General features: G+C 46.3%; 1 protein-coding gene across 1 annotated transcript in view; it reads left to right on the top strand.

Moving 5' to 3' along the window:
- Positions 1 to 52: 52 nt before the first annotated feature.
- Positions 53 to 18,392, top strand: part of LOC308665564 (BPI fold-containing family B member 3-like) — a gene marked incomplete at its 5' end in the record, with an annotated part of 28,531 nt that continues 10,191 nt past the window's right edge. The window contains 10 exons of the mRNA XM_081323628.1: positions 53 to 164; positions 2,328 to 2,826; positions 3,612 to 3,713; positions 4,706 to 4,846; positions 5,395 to 5,458; positions 9,423 to 9,483; positions 11,347 to 11,438; positions 13,266 to 13,448; positions 16,897 to 16,950; positions 17,906 to 18,073. Coding sequence (XP_081179754.1) covers positions 53 to 164; positions 2,328 to 2,826; positions 3,612 to 3,713; positions 4,706 to 4,846; positions 5,395 to 5,458; positions 9,423 to 9,483; positions 11,347 to 11,438; positions 13,266 to 13,448; positions 16,897 to 16,950; positions 17,906 to 18,073 — 1,476 coding nt within the window. The remainder of the gene's footprint in view (positions 165 to 2,327; positions 2,827 to 3,611; positions 3,714 to 4,705; positions 4,847 to 5,394; positions 5,459 to 9,422; positions 9,484 to 11,346; positions 11,439 to 13,265; positions 13,449 to 16,896; positions 16,951 to 17,905; positions 18,074 to 18,392) is intronic.

The following is an 18,392-nucleotide window of genomic DNA, read 5'->3' as shown; positions in this document are numbered from 1 at the left end:
TCTGAATTACTCTGTTATCCTATTTCATTCTTCCCCAGATACCAGAATCAACATGCTGAAGGCTTTGGCCATTCTTCTCCTTGGTGGCCTCCTGCCCATCTGCCGAGGTGGAGCAGGAAGCCTCTTATCTGTGGCCCAGGTGGACCAGGCCGTTCTGGAGAACTGTGAGTCTTGTTTCTCTCCTTACAAACCAAAACTCAGAGGATTTTTAAAGGAGATTCCTTGGTGATGTTCTGAAGCATTGAACTGCTGAATGTTTATTATGGAGTCCCAAAAGAGCTTTTTCCAAAAGGCAACTGGACATCCTTGGTGCTTTTAAAATTTTCTTTGAAAGTGTTTCACTTCTCATCCAAGAAGCTTCTTCAGTTTGAACTCCAACATGATAGAACTGAAAAACCAAGAATAGAATAGAATAGAATAGAATAGAATAGAATAGAATAGAATAGAATAGAATAGAATAGAGTAGAGTAGAGTAGAGTAGAGTAGAGTAGAGTAGAGTAGAGTAGAGTAGAGTAGAGTAGAGTAGGGGAGAATAGAGTAGAATAGAATAGAATATGGAATATGGAATATGGAATATGGAATATGGAATATGGAATATGGAATATGGAATATGGAATAAGGAATAAGGAATAAGGAATAGAATAGAATAGAATAGAATAGAATAGAATAGAATAGAATAGAATAGAATAGAATAGAATAGAATAGAATAGAATAGAATAGAATAGAATAGAATAGAATAGAATAGAATCTGGAAGGGACCTTGGAGGTCTTCTAGTCCAGCCCCCTGCTCAAGCAGGAGAACATATACCATTTCAGAGAAGTGACTGTCCAGTCTCTTCTTAAAAACCTCCAGTGATGGAGCACCCACAATTTCTGGTGGCAAACTGTTCCACTGGCTAATTGTCCTCACTGTCAGGCAGTTCCTCCTTAATTCCAGGTTGCTTGTCTCTTTGATCAGTTTCCAACCACTGTTTCTTGTCCTTCCCTCTGGTGCTTTGGTGAAAAACCTGGCCTCCTCTTCCTTGTGGCAGCCCCTCAGATAATGGAACACTGCTATCATGTCTCCCCTGTTTCTTTTTTTCTTTAGACTAGCCAAAGCCAAGTCCTACAGCCATCCTTCGTATGTTTTAGTCTCCAGCCTTTGATCATTTTAGTTGCTCTTCTCTGAAAGTCTAGTTGCCCTTTGGAAAAAGCACCTTTGGGACAACCCTGACCTGGATGATTGACCACAGATGACCTTTATGGAGATGTTCTCTGGGAGATCACAGAGAATCGAAGGGTCTGTTGGGTGGGTGGGAAAATCCAATTGTAAGTTTGCCCCAGATTTTTTTATGGTACAGCCTTTTCCAGAATGAGTGTCTTCCAGTAATGTGGGACCTATGGTTACAGGGTCCTCTTTGGGCAAATGTCCATAAAAATCAAGCTGATGGGGTCCTTGGTGCTCACCCAGTTTGATGGTTTTCTTCCAGACATTTCATTACCCAAGTAGGTAAGCGCTAGAAGGTTGGGTAGGATCCAGTTGGGTCATGAAACATTTTCAAGAAAGCAGCCAAGATCAGAGAGCACCAAGGATGTCGCAGTTCAACCATGAGCTACACAAATTCTCTTCTAAAAGTCAGGATAGTGCCTAAAACACCATGATCGAACCTCTGCCCCTGTTTACGTGCCCTCAGCTATCAACCTCACTATCTTGTCCATCTTCTACAACACTCTAGTCTGTTCCAAAATTTCCTAGGCAGATGGACCTCTGCTGATCATTCAAGGACCTCCTTGTGAAGAGTCTGGCAAAGTCTACAGCGTCTCAGTGGTTAATCATGGTTATCTGGTTCTAAGACCAAGGTGTAGGTCTCTCTGGCCCTGCCTTGAAGGGCAGAGCAGTTGGGTGTCTTTCTTCTCCTGAACTTCTCCAGAACTTCTTTCTTCATCCAATTTGAGTTGGAAGGTGGTCCTTACCAGAACTGTGCTGGTATGGGCTACCCTCAACTCTGTGCCTGGAGAACTTTATCTCAGAACTTAGGGGCATTAAAAGTGTTTTCCCAACACATTTTCAAACTCATCTCCACATCCGTGAAGACTGGTGCCTTTTTTTAAAAAAAAAGTAAATGTGAACCTTTTCGGAATTTTAACAAGATACGTCAAATGTTCTGGCTTTGCTACATTAATAAAGGTGAGTCTGGCCAAAGTGTGTGGGAATGGAAAGCTAAGAAAAATCAAGAATAACTTTAGTAACTCTGCTAAAGATGCTGCAACTGCTAGTAACAACAGCTCAGAGACTTCAGTTTAAATTTAATTTATCTCCTGTAATAATTGCTCTCAACCCTCTACAGTACTGTCAAACGTCCTGGCCAAAGATGACTTGCTTCAAGGACTTACTGGAGGAGCGAGTAAAAATGTCCTAGGAGTGTTGAATGGAGAAGAAGATGGAGGTCTTCTTGGTGGTGTTCTTGGAGGGCAAGATGGAGGTCTTCTTGGTGGTGTCCTTGGAGGTCAAGGTGGAGGTCCTCTTGGTGGTGTTCTTGGAGGTCAAGGTGGAGGTCCTCTTGGTGGTGTTCTTGGAGGGCAAGATGGAGGTCTTCTTGGTGGTGTACTTGGAGGTCAAGGTGGAGGTCCTCTTGGTGGTGTTCTTGGAGGGCAAGATGGAGGTCTTCTTGGTGGTGTCCTTGGAGGTCAAGGTGGAGGACTTCTTGATGGTGTCCTCGGTGGTGAAGGTGGAGGACTTCTTGGTGGTGTCCTCGGTGGTGAAGGTGGAGGACTTCTTGGTGGTGTCCTTGGAGGGCCAAATGGAGGACTTCTTGGTGGTGTCCTTGGACGTGAAGGTCTCCTTGGGTGAGTTACTTATTGTCAGACCTTATACCTAGGCTTGATGTTAAATCTTCAGATACTTGAACCTTAATTTAATTCTTGACTTGACTCAACGGAAGACTCCAACATGATAGAAACTTACAGACAGATTGCAGATATGACTTAAGCCTCTAAGGCAACATCTGGTTGTCTTCTGCAGAGCAAACGCTTTAGATAATCACATTTCTGAGTTCTTACTTCTAAATTCTAGGTTTCTTTTTTCTGTCATCTGAATTTCTTAGCCTTGGAAAACTTCATCTTATCGCCTAATGCTCCTCTTCATGCTTTTTCTACTTCCTGCTTTACTTTGAGTAGACAGAGTTGATGATCATTTTCCTGTCCTAGCCCTCTCTCTGTCCCACACTTTGTACACAGACACACAGACACACCAACCACCCACATTCCAATCTCTCCTCCCTCCCCCACCGTTGCAAATGTCAGGCTGGCAAGATGCAATGCGAAGCAAGCAACAGAACGGCAGCTACGACAGCTCTCTCTGTTGAAATAGTAGCAGAATTGTCCCTTAGTTTCAGAGGGACAAGTGGTCCCCTGGTTTTGTTTTTTCCAGAGTCAGTCCATTACATACATAGATCTCAAATATCAATCAGCATTGAACGTCCTTCATAATTTTATTTCCTGTTCTTAACCATTAAGCTCACCTTTATCTTTTGTCTGAAATGGTACAAAGTTTCCTGCCTGAGCAGGGGGTTGGACTAGAAGACCTCCAAGGTCCCTTCCAACTCTATTATTATTATGACTATTATCTCCAGGTTGAAGCTTGTGGATATCATCCTTCCTAAAGTCTCCTTGAAGTTGTTTCCAGCTGGAATTGGACTGAACATCTACACCAAAATAGCCCTCAAGGGCAACACGTGAGTTGGTTTCCTTGGGAAATAGCAAATCCTGCTACCTTTCCTGGCTGAAATTTCCACAGGGAGTAATTTCCTAGTCACCTCCTTCCTTCCAGCTTTAGTTTTGATGTAGTCAGAGATATATTAATAGCCTAATGTTGAAGACCTCCTCAATCAAAACCTGGGTAGGTTGCCAAAGTGACTGATGTCTACAGACAGGTTTAAGAATATATCAGTATGGACAAAGACATCCATCCTTGGGAGGAGGTGCAACACCACAACACAAATGATGGGTTCTGCTTCTCCAGGTACTTGTATGGAGTGAGGAAATTCATCTTCTCGTTCCTTTGGATCATGAGCTGGATCCCACCAGTAGCTAAATTTTACTGCATTCGGAGAACCAGCTGGCTTCCAGAAGTCCAGTCTAGGCCTGGGAGGCCTGGAGGAGGCCTCCCAGGCCTAGAAAGGCCACCAGAAGTGCATGGATACCACTTCCAGAAGTCCACTCTAGACTCGAAGGCCTGGAAGAGGCCTCTCAGGCCTAGAGCAGCTGCCAGAAGTGCATAGATATCACTTCTGGAAGTCCATTCTAGGCTCAAAGGCCTGGAGGAGGCCTCCCAGGCCTAGAACGGCTGCTGGAAGTGCATGGATGCCACTTCTGGAAGTGCGTTCTAGGCCTTGAAGGCCTGCTGGAGGCCTCCCAATCCTACAACGGCCCACTGGAAGTGCATGGATGCCACTTCCGGAAGTGCGTTCTAGGCCTCGGAGGCCCAGGCCTGCATCAAATAAGAGAACCAGTTGTTCAGGTCTTCGAATCCCACCACTGGAAGGAACCATTATTTGAAGCTTCTTGAACTGCTGGAAGTAAAGTTCGGGATATAAACCTAATAAAAAAAGAAATATCTGTGACGGATGAAGAAGCCAGCACCCTCTGCAGACTAGGAGATTCTTTGGGAAACTAGAGTTGGTTCAATAAACAGCCTCATCTTTATTTTGTGGGGGGCTCTTTTCAGGATTCTGGGAGGCCCGTTGACTCTACTGGTAGAGGTGAACATCACAGCCAATGCTCGGCTGGTCCAGGACATGATGGGATCCCCCAAACTTCTCATCGAGAATTGCAAGACTAATCTTGGTGGCATTCAGGTCTTGTCCGGGTGAGTCCTTCCTTGTACATCACAAATAGACACTTAATGTGTGTGTGTGTGTGTGTGTGTGTGTGTGTGTGTGTTGAATGGATAGGTCAAGGATGCTAGACTGCCCAGTGAGGTCGAACTATGGACCAACGTCACCCTCCAGATCAGGGGTAGGCAACCTCGGCTCTTTTATGACTGGTGGACGTCAACTCCCAGAATTCCTCAGCCAGCCCTGCTGAGGGGAAAGGAAGAGGTTTCCAAGCTGAGCCATGCTGGCTCAGGAATTCTGGGAGTTGAAGTCCACAAGCCATGAAGGGGCCATAGTTCCCCCATGCTGGCTCAGGAATTCTGGGAGTTGAAGTCCACCAGTCATGAGGGGGCCCTAGTTCCCTCATGCTGGCTCAGGAATTCTGGGAGTTGAAGTCCACCAGTCATAAAGTGGTCAAGGTTGCAGACCCCTGACCTAGAATGAAGCTTGATTTTTCTCTTATGGACCAACAGAATCTTTTATGTGGCAAAGAACGATAGAGCAGCCAGATGATTAATTATCCCCCCGACTCATTTTCCAGGCTCCTCCCATTGTCACTGGACAACATTCTAAGTGGTCTTTTGAATAAAGTCCTCCCTGGTTTGGTGAGTATTCCGGCAGAATTACAGCCTGCCCCCTTTTAGTACCGTAGCTTCAAAGAACACAAATTCACCATTTGGGCCATCGGTCAGAAAGGACCACACCAGAATAGCCTTGTAAGGTCAAGAAATGTAATTAGATTCTGCTGGATTCAGAGTAGCCCAGCAGATTGATAGACTGGAGTGAGGTGAGATGATTCAGGGGCCCGACTGGATAGAAAGAATAACAAGAATAATGAATAACTAGGTTGGAAGGGACCTTGGAGGTCTTGCAGTCCACCCCCATGTTCAAGCAGGAGACCTTATACCATTTGGGGCAACTGGTTGTCCAATATGTTCTTGAAGACCTCCAGTGATGGAGCGCCCACAACATCTGAAGGCAGGTTTTCTGCTGATTAATTGTTCTCACCATCAGGAAATTCCTTCTTAGGATAACAGAGTTGGAAGGGACCTTGGAGGTCTTCTAGTCCAACCCTCTGCTCAGGCAGGAAACCCTATACCATTCCAGACAAATGGCTGTCCAATCTCTTCTTAAAAACTGCCAGTGGTGGAGCACCCACAACTTCTGGAGGAAAGTCGTTAATTGTTAACTGGTTAATTGTTCTCACTGTCAGGAAATTCCTCCCTAGTTCTAGATTGCTCCTCTCCTTGATTAGATTCCATCCATGGTTTCTTCTCCTGCCTTCAGGTGCTTTGGGGAATAGGTGGACACCCCTCTTCTTTGTGGCGGCTCCTCAAATATTGGAAGACTGCTATTACGTCGCCCCTAGTCCTTTCTTGGTTCTAGGTTAAATCTCTCCTTGATACATTTCCATCCTTTACTTCTTGTCCAGCCTGCAAATGCTTTGGAGAATAAGTTGACCCCCTTAGGAAGAAGGAGAAGACATTTTGCTTCTCATCCAAGAAGCTTCATCAGTGTCTTCTTCTTGTTCCTTAAGGAAAAAACAGTCCAGTTCCCTTTGGAAAAAGCAGCTTTGAGACAACTCTGACCCAGAAGACGGAGAATCTCCATAGATAAGTTGAACCCTCTGTTAGATGTTTTGTGCCAGCCATGGCAGTTCCCCAAAAAGGTCATCAGATGGGAGCAAAGAGGCTTCTTTGCTTCCACTGATGAGCCAAGGGTCTCAGACCCCATTGGCAGAGTGTTTTATGGTCAGGGAGGGACCAAGACCCCCCATAAATACTTCTGCACGAGGGGCTGCTCTTTGTTCTAGTTCTAGTCTCTCTTAAGATTCTACTCCTAGCTTCTAGTTCTTCTGTTTTAGTTATGTAATGCTAGCTTGCTTTTATTTTGTTTCTCTCTCACATGCAGGCACGAATGCTTTCATGCCAAGTATTTCTTTCTCTTTGATCTATCATTGAATAAAGCTAATATGATTGCATCCCTGCGTGATGCTTTTACTTGGAAGCACCTTAACGATCCATCGTCCTCGTGAGATCATCTTACACCCTCTTCTATGTGACAGCCCCTCAAGTACTAGAAGACCCCTATCACGTCACCCTTAGTCCTTCTCTTCATTAGACAAAACTAGAACCTTCAATGCTAAGACAAGACTGAAGGAAAAATGTCTATGGAGCTTCTCAGTCACCCAGGTCCTGGTTGTCCCAAAGATACTTTTTCACGAGGCAACTGGACTTTCTTGTTTCTCTTTGAGAACATCTCTCTTCCCATCCAAGAAGCTTCTTCAGGTTCTGACTGGATGGTGGGGAATGGGAGGATTTATACTCCTTGCAGACAGCTGGTCATTTGCATCCCTTTAGTGGTTCGTTGAGGCCACTTGGAGGTTTATCTGTGTCCTCAGGGTCACCCGAATGGTGCAAATGGGCATGGAGCCTTCCTGGACTTGCTGACAGGACCATGTGGTAGACTGGAGACAGATGATGTCTCAGATGCGTCAGTTGCGGCCCTATCTAGACCGGGATGCCTTGCGCACAGTCACTCATGCACTCGTGACCTCCCGTTTGGACTACTGCAATGCTCTCTACATGGGGCTGCCCTTGAGGGCTACTTGGAGGCTCCAGCTGGTGCAGAATGCAGCCACGCGAGTGGTGGTGGGAGTTTCCCGATACTCCCATGTAACACCTCTACTCCGTGAGCTGCATTGGCTTCCGGTTGTCCTCCGGGTAAGATTCAAGGTGCTGGTTATGACCTATAAAGCCCTAAATGGCATGGGTCCGGGTTACTTACGGGAACATCTGCTGCCGGCATCAACTTCCCTTCGTCCAGTGCGCTCCCACAGAGAGGGCCTCCTTAGGGTGCCGCTGGTCAGGGAATGCCGGCGGGTTATCCCTAGGGGGAGGGCGTTCTCTGTGGGCGCGCCAGACCTGTGGAACCGTTTACCGGTGGAGCTCCGGATGGCTCCCGACCTTCGCTCCTTCCGACGTGACCTAAAAACATATTTATTTGAACAATCCGGCCTGGTCTGATGGGTTTAGGGGTATTTTAACATTTTGTAATTTATTAAAATGGGCTATTGTATTTAATATTTTTTAATTTTTATATATTGTATTTTATTGTATTGCCCTGTACACCGCCCTGAGTCCTTCGGGAGAAGGGCGGTATAAAAATTAAAATAAATAAATAAATAAATAAATAAATAAATAAATAAATAAATAAATAAATAAATAAATAAATAAATAAATAAATAAATAAATAAATATCCCTCCCCCTCTGTTGAGAGAGGGCTGTTCAATTTTGACCTAGATGTCCACTTGGACCCCTCTTTCAAACTAGCGGTCCTCTCTGTCCAAAATGTGGACTTGGTGTCTTCGAAAGAGCAGCCTTTGTCTTTTAAATGCAGATGGACAGCTGAATCTTGTCCTGATGGGTTTGTTCTCCTACGTTGTGCCCAGCATTTGTGAAGTGGTTGTTTGTTTCCCCAATGTACAGATCTGCACAGGGCTCACTGCATCCTCATCCTAATGTTCTCCAAATAGGCTGGGCTGTATCTTCCACCAACTCCATGGAGGAGACCAGGGTGTAATTGGGAAAGCATCAATTTGGGGAAAGCAGTGACAGACATGGGGCTGCTGAAAGGATGTGGCATGTCCCCATCGAAAGAAATGTCCAAACTTAGCATTTGTAGCAGACCAAGAGCAATCTTGGGTCCTGATTTTAAGTCCTGAACGATTCCATCTGGAAGATGCTATTTCTAGTAGTTATGTCTTCCTGCAAAGGGATGGTAAATGTTCACGTACAACTTCCCTTGAGAAGGCCTCCTAATTGGATGGCATCTCCATTCTGGATTTCTAAAAGCTTTGGAAGGCAGCTTTGCAGAATCACTGGAGGGATTCTGGTCACCCAGTTAGGATGGACAGGCACCACCTAGGCACCCAGTGACAAAAAGGAACGGAAGTCCTGTCTTCATTTCCGGTCCTTTTCCGAATCAGAATAAAATAGAGCTGGAGGGGACCTTGAAGGTCTTCTGGTCCAACCCTCTGCTCAAGCAGGAGACCCTAGATCATTTCAGACAAGTGACTGTCCAGTCTCTTCTTAAAAACCTCCAGTGATGGAGCACCCACAACTTCTGAAGGCAACTTCTGTTCCACTGGTTGATTGTCCTCACTGTCAGGAAGTTTCTCCTTAATTCCAGGTTGCTTCTCTCCTTGATGAGTTTCCATCTGTTGTTTCTCGTCCTTCCCTCTGGTGCTTTGGAGAATAATTTGACAGCCCCTGTGGCAGCCCCTCAGATACTGGAACGCTGCTATCGTGTCTCCCCCATTTCTTCTTTTCTTTAGACTGGCCAAACTCAAGTCCCGCAGCCGTTCTTCGTCTGTTTTAGTCTCCAGGCCTTGGATCCTCTTAGTTGCTCTTCTGTGAATTTTTCCCAAAGTCTCAGGATCTTTTTTGTAATGGGATGAACCAAAACTGGTGCAGGATTCCAGGTGGGACCTAACTAAGGTTTTATAAAGTGGTACTAACACTTCCTGTGATTTTGATTCTGTGCCTCTGTTTTCTTCTCTGCTGCAGCTGTGTCCAGTTGTCGATGTTGTCCTGGACCTTCTCAACACTATTCTCCGCACCGTCAACAGTAAGGATTTTTCTTATGGTTGGGATGTATTCTGCCTTATTTATGTATTTTATTTTATTTATTTTATTATTATTGCTATTATTATTATTTTATTTTATTTTTATTTTCTATATTATTTTATTATTTTATATTTTATTTTATATTTATAGAATAGAATAGAATAGAATAGAATAGAATAGAATAGAATAGAATAGAATAGAATAGAATAGAATAGAATAGAATAGAATAGAATAGAATAGAATAGAATAGAATAGAAAATATGGAATGGAATGGAACAGAATGGAACGGAATGGAATGGAATAGAACAGAACAGAGCAGAACAGAGCAGAACAGAACAGAACAGATAATGGAATGGAATGGAATGGAATAGAGGAGAAGAGAAGAGAAGAGAAGAGAAGAGAAGAGAAGAGAAGAGAAGAGAAGAGAAGAGAAGAGAAGAGAAGAGAAGAGAAGAGAAGAGAAGAGAAGAGAAGAGAAGAGAAGAGAAAAGAGTTGGAAGGGACCTTGGAGGTCTTCTAGTCCAACCACCTGCTCAATGGTTGGTCGTAAATCAGGCACTAGCTGTATTATCACAGCTGGAGCAGGTGCAGCACTGGACCTGTTAGAGACATCCTATCTCCTGGGCCGCTCGCAGTCGATATTGACGGGAGGGCAGAGATCCGCCCCGAGGCCTCTTGTTTGTGGAGTTCCTCAGGGGTCGGTTCTCTCGCCCCTCCTGTTCAACATCTATATGAAGCCGCTGGGCGAGATCATTCGTGGTTTCGGGATGGGGTATCATCAGTACGCTGATGATACCCAACTTTTTTTCTCCACCCCGAACCAACCCAGTGATGCCCTCGCCGTGATGTCCCATTGCCTGGAGGCGGTCCGGGTCTGGATGGGGAGAAACAGGCTTCGTCTCAATCCTGCCAAGACTGAGTGGCTGTGCATACTGGCATCTCGGGTTAACCAGACTATTCCATCTTTAACGATGGGGGGTGTGGTGTTACCCCCTGTTGATAGGGCTCACAACTTGGGCGTCCTCCTGGATTCACGGCTTAATTTTGAAGATCACATAGGATCCGTGACCAGGGGGGCTTTTGCCCAGGTCCGCCTGGTGCGCCAGTTGCGACCCTATCTGGACCAAGATGCCCTACGCACAGTCACCCATGTGCTCGTGACCTCCCGTTTAGACTACTGCAACGCTCTCTATATGGGGCTGCCCTTGGGGACCACTCGGAGTCTTCAGCTGGTGCAGAATGCTGCTGTGCGAGTTGTGATGGGGGTTTCCCGATACTCCCATGTAACACCTCTACTCCGCGAGCTGCATTGGCTTCCGGTTGCCCTCCGGGTGAGATTCAAGGTGCTGGTGATGACCTATAAAGCCCTAAATGGCTTGGGTCTGGGATATTTAAGGGAACACCTGCTGCCGGCATCAAGTTCCCTTCGTCCTGTGCGCTCCCACATGGAGGGCCTTCTCAGGGTGCTGCTGGTAAAAGACTGCTGGCGGATAACACCCAGGGGGAGGGCCTTCTCAGTGGGTGCACCTGCCCTTTGGAACCAGCTGCCAGTAGAGCTTAGGACTGCCCCCGACCTTCGGTCATTCCGCCGGGACCTGAAGACCTGGCTCTTTGAGCTTTCCAGCCCAGGCTGAGAGTTTTTAAATGGGGTTTTATATTTTTTCAGGGTTTAAATTTAATTATTTTAACTGTTTTTAACTTTTGTATTGTATTAACGTTTTTAAATACTTTGTAAACCACTCTGAGTCCTACGGGAAAAGGGCGGTATATAAATTCAATAAACTTAAACTTAAACTTAATCATCCTAAAGGCCTGACCTGATGTGTTTTTCCCCCCTCACACTCTTTTTCTTTATTCCTGACAGGTGTGTGTCCATTTGGGATCCTTGGAAACCTGCATTACACCCTGGCTGGTTTGCCGCTGTGGAAGGATAAACACATCATTCTGAATCTAAATGTAAGGCTTGTTTCCCACTTGTTTCCAACACCTGAGATGCTGCTTCTTCTCCACGTGGCTTCCTCTGATTGCAGTCCTAGACCAATATTGATCAGGCCCACAATACGTTCAAATTTACTTCATGGATCGCAAAACAGTCTTTGCATAGGAGTCTTCTCAACTAACATTCACTTAGAGTTAGATAAGGGTCCACGGAATTCAAGGAGGGTTGGATTTGGATTGCTTGTGACTACGTAGGGATTCTAGGCCGATGCCTCTTTTGACGCCACCCGCAGTTTCTGCCACTACAGTTTTCCTGAAAATAAAAATTCCTCAACTACTGGGATTTGTTTTGGGGTGGAGATCTTTAAGATTGCACTGTTGAGCATGCCTTAACCCAGGTAATTAAGCCCACACCATCAATCCATAAGGGGTTAATTAATCCAACAGCCTGGAATTAATGGGACTAATCTATCTTCCCCAGTCAGTCGGTCTGTGTAAATTACTCACAGTGAGATTATCTGTCTCTTCCCAGCTTGGAGATGGAGACCGATCCGTAGAGGGAACAAAAATGTCAAAATGGGTTTGTGTCCTTTCTCTCTTTTGCCTCTGGGGTACAGAAGGAGATTGTCAACCTTAACAAATAGGAAATATGACCAGATACAGGAAGTCCTTGACATACGACCCTAATTGAGCCTGCCCATAATGGTCGTATTTTGTGACAGATGTAATTTGAGTTGGTCACATGACTATCCCAGTTTTACCATGTTTTTAGGAGGTCATTAAATCAATGCGGTGATCTTTCAACAAATGCAACAGTCATTAAATAAATATCATGGTTGTTAAGCGAATCCATTGGTCATTATGCTTGGTTTTGCTGAAAACCAGAAGCAACTTCCAGTTTGGGGGCTAAACTGGCATAAAAATGCAGTCACATGACCAGAGGACACTGCAAATGGCCGTAAATGCTGCCATGTTGCTGATGTCTGAGGTGCAGTCACATGACCAGTGAGTGACATTGGAACTGGGTCATAACACCCTTTTTCCAGTAGGTTGCAAAATAGAATAGAATAGAATAGAATAGAATAGAATAGAATAGAATAGAATAGAATAGAATAGAATAGAATAGAATAGAATAGAATAGAATAGAATAGAATAGAATAGAATAGAATAGAATAGAATAATAGAATAGAATAGAATAGAATTAGAAATAGAAATAGAACAGAACAGAATAGAATAAGATATAGAATAGAATAGAATAGAATAGAATAGAATAGAATAGAATAGAATAGAATAGAATAGAATAGAATAGAATAGAATAGAATAGAATAGAATAGAATAGAATAGAATAATAGAATAGAATAGAATTAGAAATAGAAATAGAACAGAACAGAATAGAATAAGATATAGAATAGAATAGAATAGAATAGAATAGAATAGAATAGAATAGAATAGAATAGAATAGAATAGAATAGAATAGAATAGAATAGAATAGAATAGAATAGAATAGAGCTGGAAGGGACCTCAGAGGTCTTCTAGTCCAGCCCCCTGCTCAAGCAGGAGAACCTGTACCATCTCAGACAGGTGAATGTCTAGTCTAACCTGGTTCTAAGTCAAGGACGACCTGTAAACTAATTCTCCTTGATTGTAAAGCTACAGTAACAGAATCTTGCAAGTCTGAAAATCCAAATCTCCCACAGCCTCCTTTACAGCCTGAGCAACTATGGAGGGTTTCTTCTTCACTTCTTTTTTCCCACCCATTATGCAACTATGGGCTACGACCTCTCTTATCTGCCTGTTCGTTTTGTGCTCTCCAATATATTCTCTTGTGACCTTTGACCCTTCCAGCTCATGATGACTGACCTCAGAGGCCAACCTGTGGATCTTCCTGGAGCCCAAAACACCTCTTTGCCTCTGCCTCCCGCGATGGGCCGTACTTCTCAACTGATGCTTCCCCGTGACCTCCTGTCCTCATTGCTCCAGATGCTCGTCTCAAAAGGAGGGTTCAACGTAGACCTCACTGAACTGGCGGTGAGACAGCTTGACGAGACACTAGTCTTCAAGCTTTTTCTGGGCCCTCTTTGAGCCACACGGTGGCTTAGAGGTGAAGACGCTCACCTCCAAATGGGAAGGTTGAGAGTTCAATCCTAGGTAGCGGCAGATGTTTCTCTACCAGGGTACAAAGAGAACGTATCTTCTGTGAACTCTGTGTAGGCATCAAGAAGGGCATCCGGTCAGTTAACGCTCACTTCATCCAGTTGCCCCAACTTTACCCCAGAGTCATAAAAAGGGGGATTTATTTGTGGGGGAATGACCTCTGGGTTATTCTATTTTGTCAGCTCCTTGCTTTCACCAAGAAAAATCCTTGGAAACATCTCAGTTGTTTCTGTAGTATTTAGGCAACTTCCTTTTTTAATTAATGCTTTTTCTAATTGCAACTTTTGGTGACCACGAATGGAAGGGAAAGCAGCTTCAACTCAACGTCCGGATGGGTAATTCCGAGTGCTGCCTATCAAAAGACGTTGTGTGTAGCTTTTCCATCTTTTCTTCCTTAACGTGCAATTTGTTTTCCGGGACAATCAGTGAGAAGGATTTGTCTTTTGCAGTGGGTGGAGAGAGCCAACACAATCCAAAGGAATCGCCACATCAGAGGCCACCATTCCCCAGATAGTCGGGTGTGAGTCTCTCTTTTTGAGATGCGGCCCTGGTGCGCAGTTGGGCTTGCTGCTGGTGTACCTTTCGCCTAGTCACATAGCAGCAGCCCTGCCTGAGCTTCTCGATGTCCTCTCTGGGCTGGTGATTGAGTTCCCGAAACTTATAGTTTTGGGGGACTTCAATCTACCATCGCTGGGAGGATCATCTGAGTTGGCTCGGGAGTTCATGGCTTCCATGACGGCCATGGACCTGACGCAAGTAATTTCGGGACCGACTCATGAGGGAGGCCACACCCTTGACTTAGTTTTCTTATCTGGACGGTGGTTAGATGATCTTGGTGGGGGCTCTCCAATTATTATGCCCCTGTCATGGACCGATAATCATCTCCTGCGGCTGGTCTTCCGTTTTGCCACCCCCCGCCGTGGGTGTATGGAACCAATTAAATGGTACCGCCCCAGACGCTTAATGGATTCTGATAGATTCCAAGCAGCGCTGGGGTCCCCACCTGCCTCCCTTGCTCACAGCTTGGCAGATGCCTTAGTGGAAGCCTTGGAAAGGACGGCCACTGAGGCTCTTGACCGAGTTGTACCCCTGCGGCCCCTGACCCGGTGCAGATCCCGTCGAGCTCCATGGTTTTCCGCGGAGCTCCGGGAGATGAAGCGTCGGAGACGGGGCCTAGAGAGCGGTTGGAGATCCAGCCGATCCGAACCCGACCGATTGCGACTAAGAACCTACACTAGGTCTTATCTCGCTGCGATAAGGGAGGCGAGGTCTAACCACTTCGCCACCCTTATTGCGTCCGCAGATAATCGCCCGGCCGCCCTGTTTAGGGTGACTTGCTCCCTCCTGAATCAGGAGGTGAGGGAGGATCCCTTGCAGGGTCGTGCCGAGGAGTTTAACCAGCATCTGTCGGACAAAATCGCTCGGATTCGGACCGGTTTGGACTCTGACTGGGCAGAGTCTGTCAAGCAGGACGCGGGCGGTCTTGTCGATATCACCTGGGAGGAGTTTGATTCTGTGACTCCGGAGGAAGTGGACAGGATCATGGGGAGGCTGAGCACCACCACATGTTTATTGGACCCGTGCCCTTCCTGGCTGGTCTATGCAGCCCGGGAGAGGACACGCAGCTGGTTCCAGGCAGTTATATCGGCTTCTCTGAGTGAGGGTAGCTTCCCCGCCGTCTTGAAAGAGGCGGTGGTGAGGCCTCTCCTCAAGAAGCCTGTCTTGGACCCAGCTGTATTGAACAACTTTCGTCCAGTCTCCAACCTTCGCTTTCTTGCGAAGGTTGTTGAGAGTGTGGTGGCACATCAGCTCCCTCTGGTCCTGGATGAAGCGGATTATCTAGACCCGTACCAATCGGGTTTCAGGCCCGGGTACAGCACGGAGACGGCATTGGTCGCGCTGGTGAATGATCTCTGGAGGGCTCGGGACAGGGGGCATTCCTCTGTTCTGGTCCTGTTAGACCTCTCAGCGGCTTTCGATACCATCGACCATGGTATCTTGCTGCGGCGTCTCAGGGGATTGGGAGTGGGAGGCACGGTTTTACAGTGGTTCTCCTCCTATCTCCAGGGACGTTCGCAGTCGGTGTTGGCAGGAGGGCAGAGGTCGACTGCGAGGTCTCTCATTTGTGGAGTTCCTCAGGGGTCGGTCCTCTCGCCTCTCCTGTTCAACATCTATATGAAACCGCTGGGTGAGATCATTCGTGGTTTTGGAGTTGGGTATCATCAGTATGCTGATGATACCCAGCTTTTCCTTTCGACCCCAAACCACCCCAGTGATGCCCTCAACGTGATGTCCCGTTGCCTGGAGGCGGTTCGGGTCTGGATGGGGAGGAACAGACTTCAACTCAACCCCGACAAGACCGAGTGGCTTTGCATACCTTCATCCCGGGTTTATTCGGACATTCCACCTCTTACTATGGGGGGTGAATTATTACCCCCCGTAGATAGGGCTCGCAACTTGGGAGTCCTCCTAGATTCACGGCTCACCCTGGAAGACCATATAGGAGCTGTGACTAGGGGGGCTTTCGCCCAGGTTCGCCTGGTGCGCCAGTTGCGGCCCTATCTAAGCCGGGATGATTTATGCACGGTCACTCATGCGCTCGTGACCTCTCGACTTGACTACTGCAACGCTCTCTACATGGGGCTGCCCTTGAGGACCACCCGGAAGCTCCAACTGGTACAGAATGCAGCCGCGAGAGTTGTGTTGGGAGTCTCCCGATACTCCCACGTTACACCTCTGCTCCGTGAGCTGCATTGGTTACCGGTTGCCTTCCGGGTGAGATTCAAGGTATTAGTAATGGTATTCAAAGCCCTCCATGGCAGGGGGCCGGAGTACCTGAGGGAACACCTGCTGCCGGCATCGACTTCCCTCCACCCTGTGCGTTCCCACAGAGAGGGCCTCCTCAGGGTGCCACCGGTCAGAGAATGTCGACTGGTGGCCCCCAGGGGGAGATCCTTCTCTGTGGGCGCCCCGGAGCTATGGAATCAGCTACCGGTTGAGCTCCGGACGGCGCCCGCCCTTCGCTCCTTTCGCCGCGAGCTAAAAACATACTTTTTTGAACAAGCTGGCCTGGCCTGATGGGGGGATCGGGGGCTATTTATTAGGTTTTAAATATCTATTTTAGTATGTGGGCATTTATTTAATTTAGTTTTAACTTTTGTAATTTGTATTTTTATTCTTGCCCTGTTCACCGCCCTGAGTCCTGCGGGAGAAGGGCGGTATAGAAATATTATTAAAATAAAATAAAAATAAAAATTAAAACCTGGGAATAGGATGTTGAAGGAGATTTTTTTTGTCTCACTATCGTTGTTGTTTCTTCTAGCTTCGCGGATCCGTTCCAATGACAACCTCGGCTCTTCGGTCTGTGCTACCCGAGGTAAAGGCTCAAATATACAAGAGGTCTCCTAATCATAATTGGCTTTCCCCCCCCCCCCAAGCTTTGGGATAGGATTAGGTGAAGTTTGACGTGGTGCCAGGTTTTTGTGGCTTTTACAGGTAATCCTCGACATACGAACGTAATTGAACCCAAGGACTTATTTTGATCGAAAATAAAGTAAGAAGCCTCTGTTTGAGTTTTCACGACTGGATTTTTATGATTTCTCAAGTTTTGCCAAGGGCCAGGGACCTTACAGTACAATTGCAATTTAGATTACAAATAGTTCCTGTTCTGTCTCAAGCAAAGGGGGCTACTATTGTTTGATCCAGGCAGATAAACTCCACGGAAAGGGCTTCATGCAGATTACTTTAGTTCATCAGGCATTCTCTAAACATTAACTCACAGTTACTCGAGAGATTCTTCTGAAGCACATTTCATAATCTGGACCCAACACGTAGGTGAAAAGAAGTAGTATTTCCCACACTGAAGGAGCAAACAGCTCCTGTGGCTGGAATTCATAAAAGCCCCACCGGTCTGCACGTAGCCAGTAATCCCAGCTATCCAGTCAGAAGTCCCTCCCAATGGCCAATCCAAAACATAGATGTGACCGAGTAACTTAAAACTACATTACCCAAAAGGCTATCCCTTAAGGGGACAGTTCTTAATTCCTAAAATAGCTGTTTACTCTGACCAGCACAGTTCCTCTGGACTGCATAGCACAGACTTCAGTTCAATACTTTTTTCCCTGAGGCCTGATTTGGTTCACCCGGGCCTAGATCTTGCATAGAAGAACAATAGCTAACATTTTCATTCACCACAAGGGAAAAAAACAAAACAAGGTCCAGTTGCCTTTTTTTGGGGGGGAGGGGGGAAGTAGCTTTGGGATAATGGCCAGGGGGGATGTTCTGCCCTTTCTGGTGGGTCCTAACCATTCCTTCTGTCCGATTGTCCACAGTTGTCTCAGCTTGGAGCAGAAGACCTGCCCTTGGTGGTCAAGATTAGAGTCCGTGGACTTCCGGTGGTGTCTTTGCAAAATGGGAAGGCCACGATCCTGCTTGAGGCTGGCCTTCAAGTGTTCTCCCATTCAAACTCTAGCCTCACCCCACTCTTTAATGTGAACACGGTGAGTAAGGAGAGAAGGACCAGGTTCCTCGTACTCATTGGGTGATCCTTGATGTCGAAAGAAAAAGTCTTCATCAGGGTCCAGTCCAAGCCGGGAATAATCAAAATGGCGACTGCGTCAGAAAGAAGGTTGCAGTTGGTTCAAGAGGAGAGCCAGACAGGAAGATGGCTCTGGAAAAACTGACCACATGTAGTAGGGAGTGATGGGTTTTAATACCTCCTTGGGCTTTTGTTTGGAGTTGTTCCTGGGGCATGAACTTTGACCTGAGTCTGTGTGTGCTTTTCTGGCATTCTGATGGTGGTGGGTTAATCCTATTATG

The sequence above is a fragment of the Vipera berus genome (genome assembly GCF_964194415.1).
Source record: "Vipera berus genome assembly, chromosome: 3".
Taxonomy (NCBI): Eukaryota; Metazoa; Chordata; class Lepidosauria; order Squamata; family Viperidae; genus Vipera; species Vipera berus.
The sequence above is the reverse complement of the archived record's forward strand: the minus strand, read 5'-3'. Positions and strand labels throughout refer to the sequence as shown.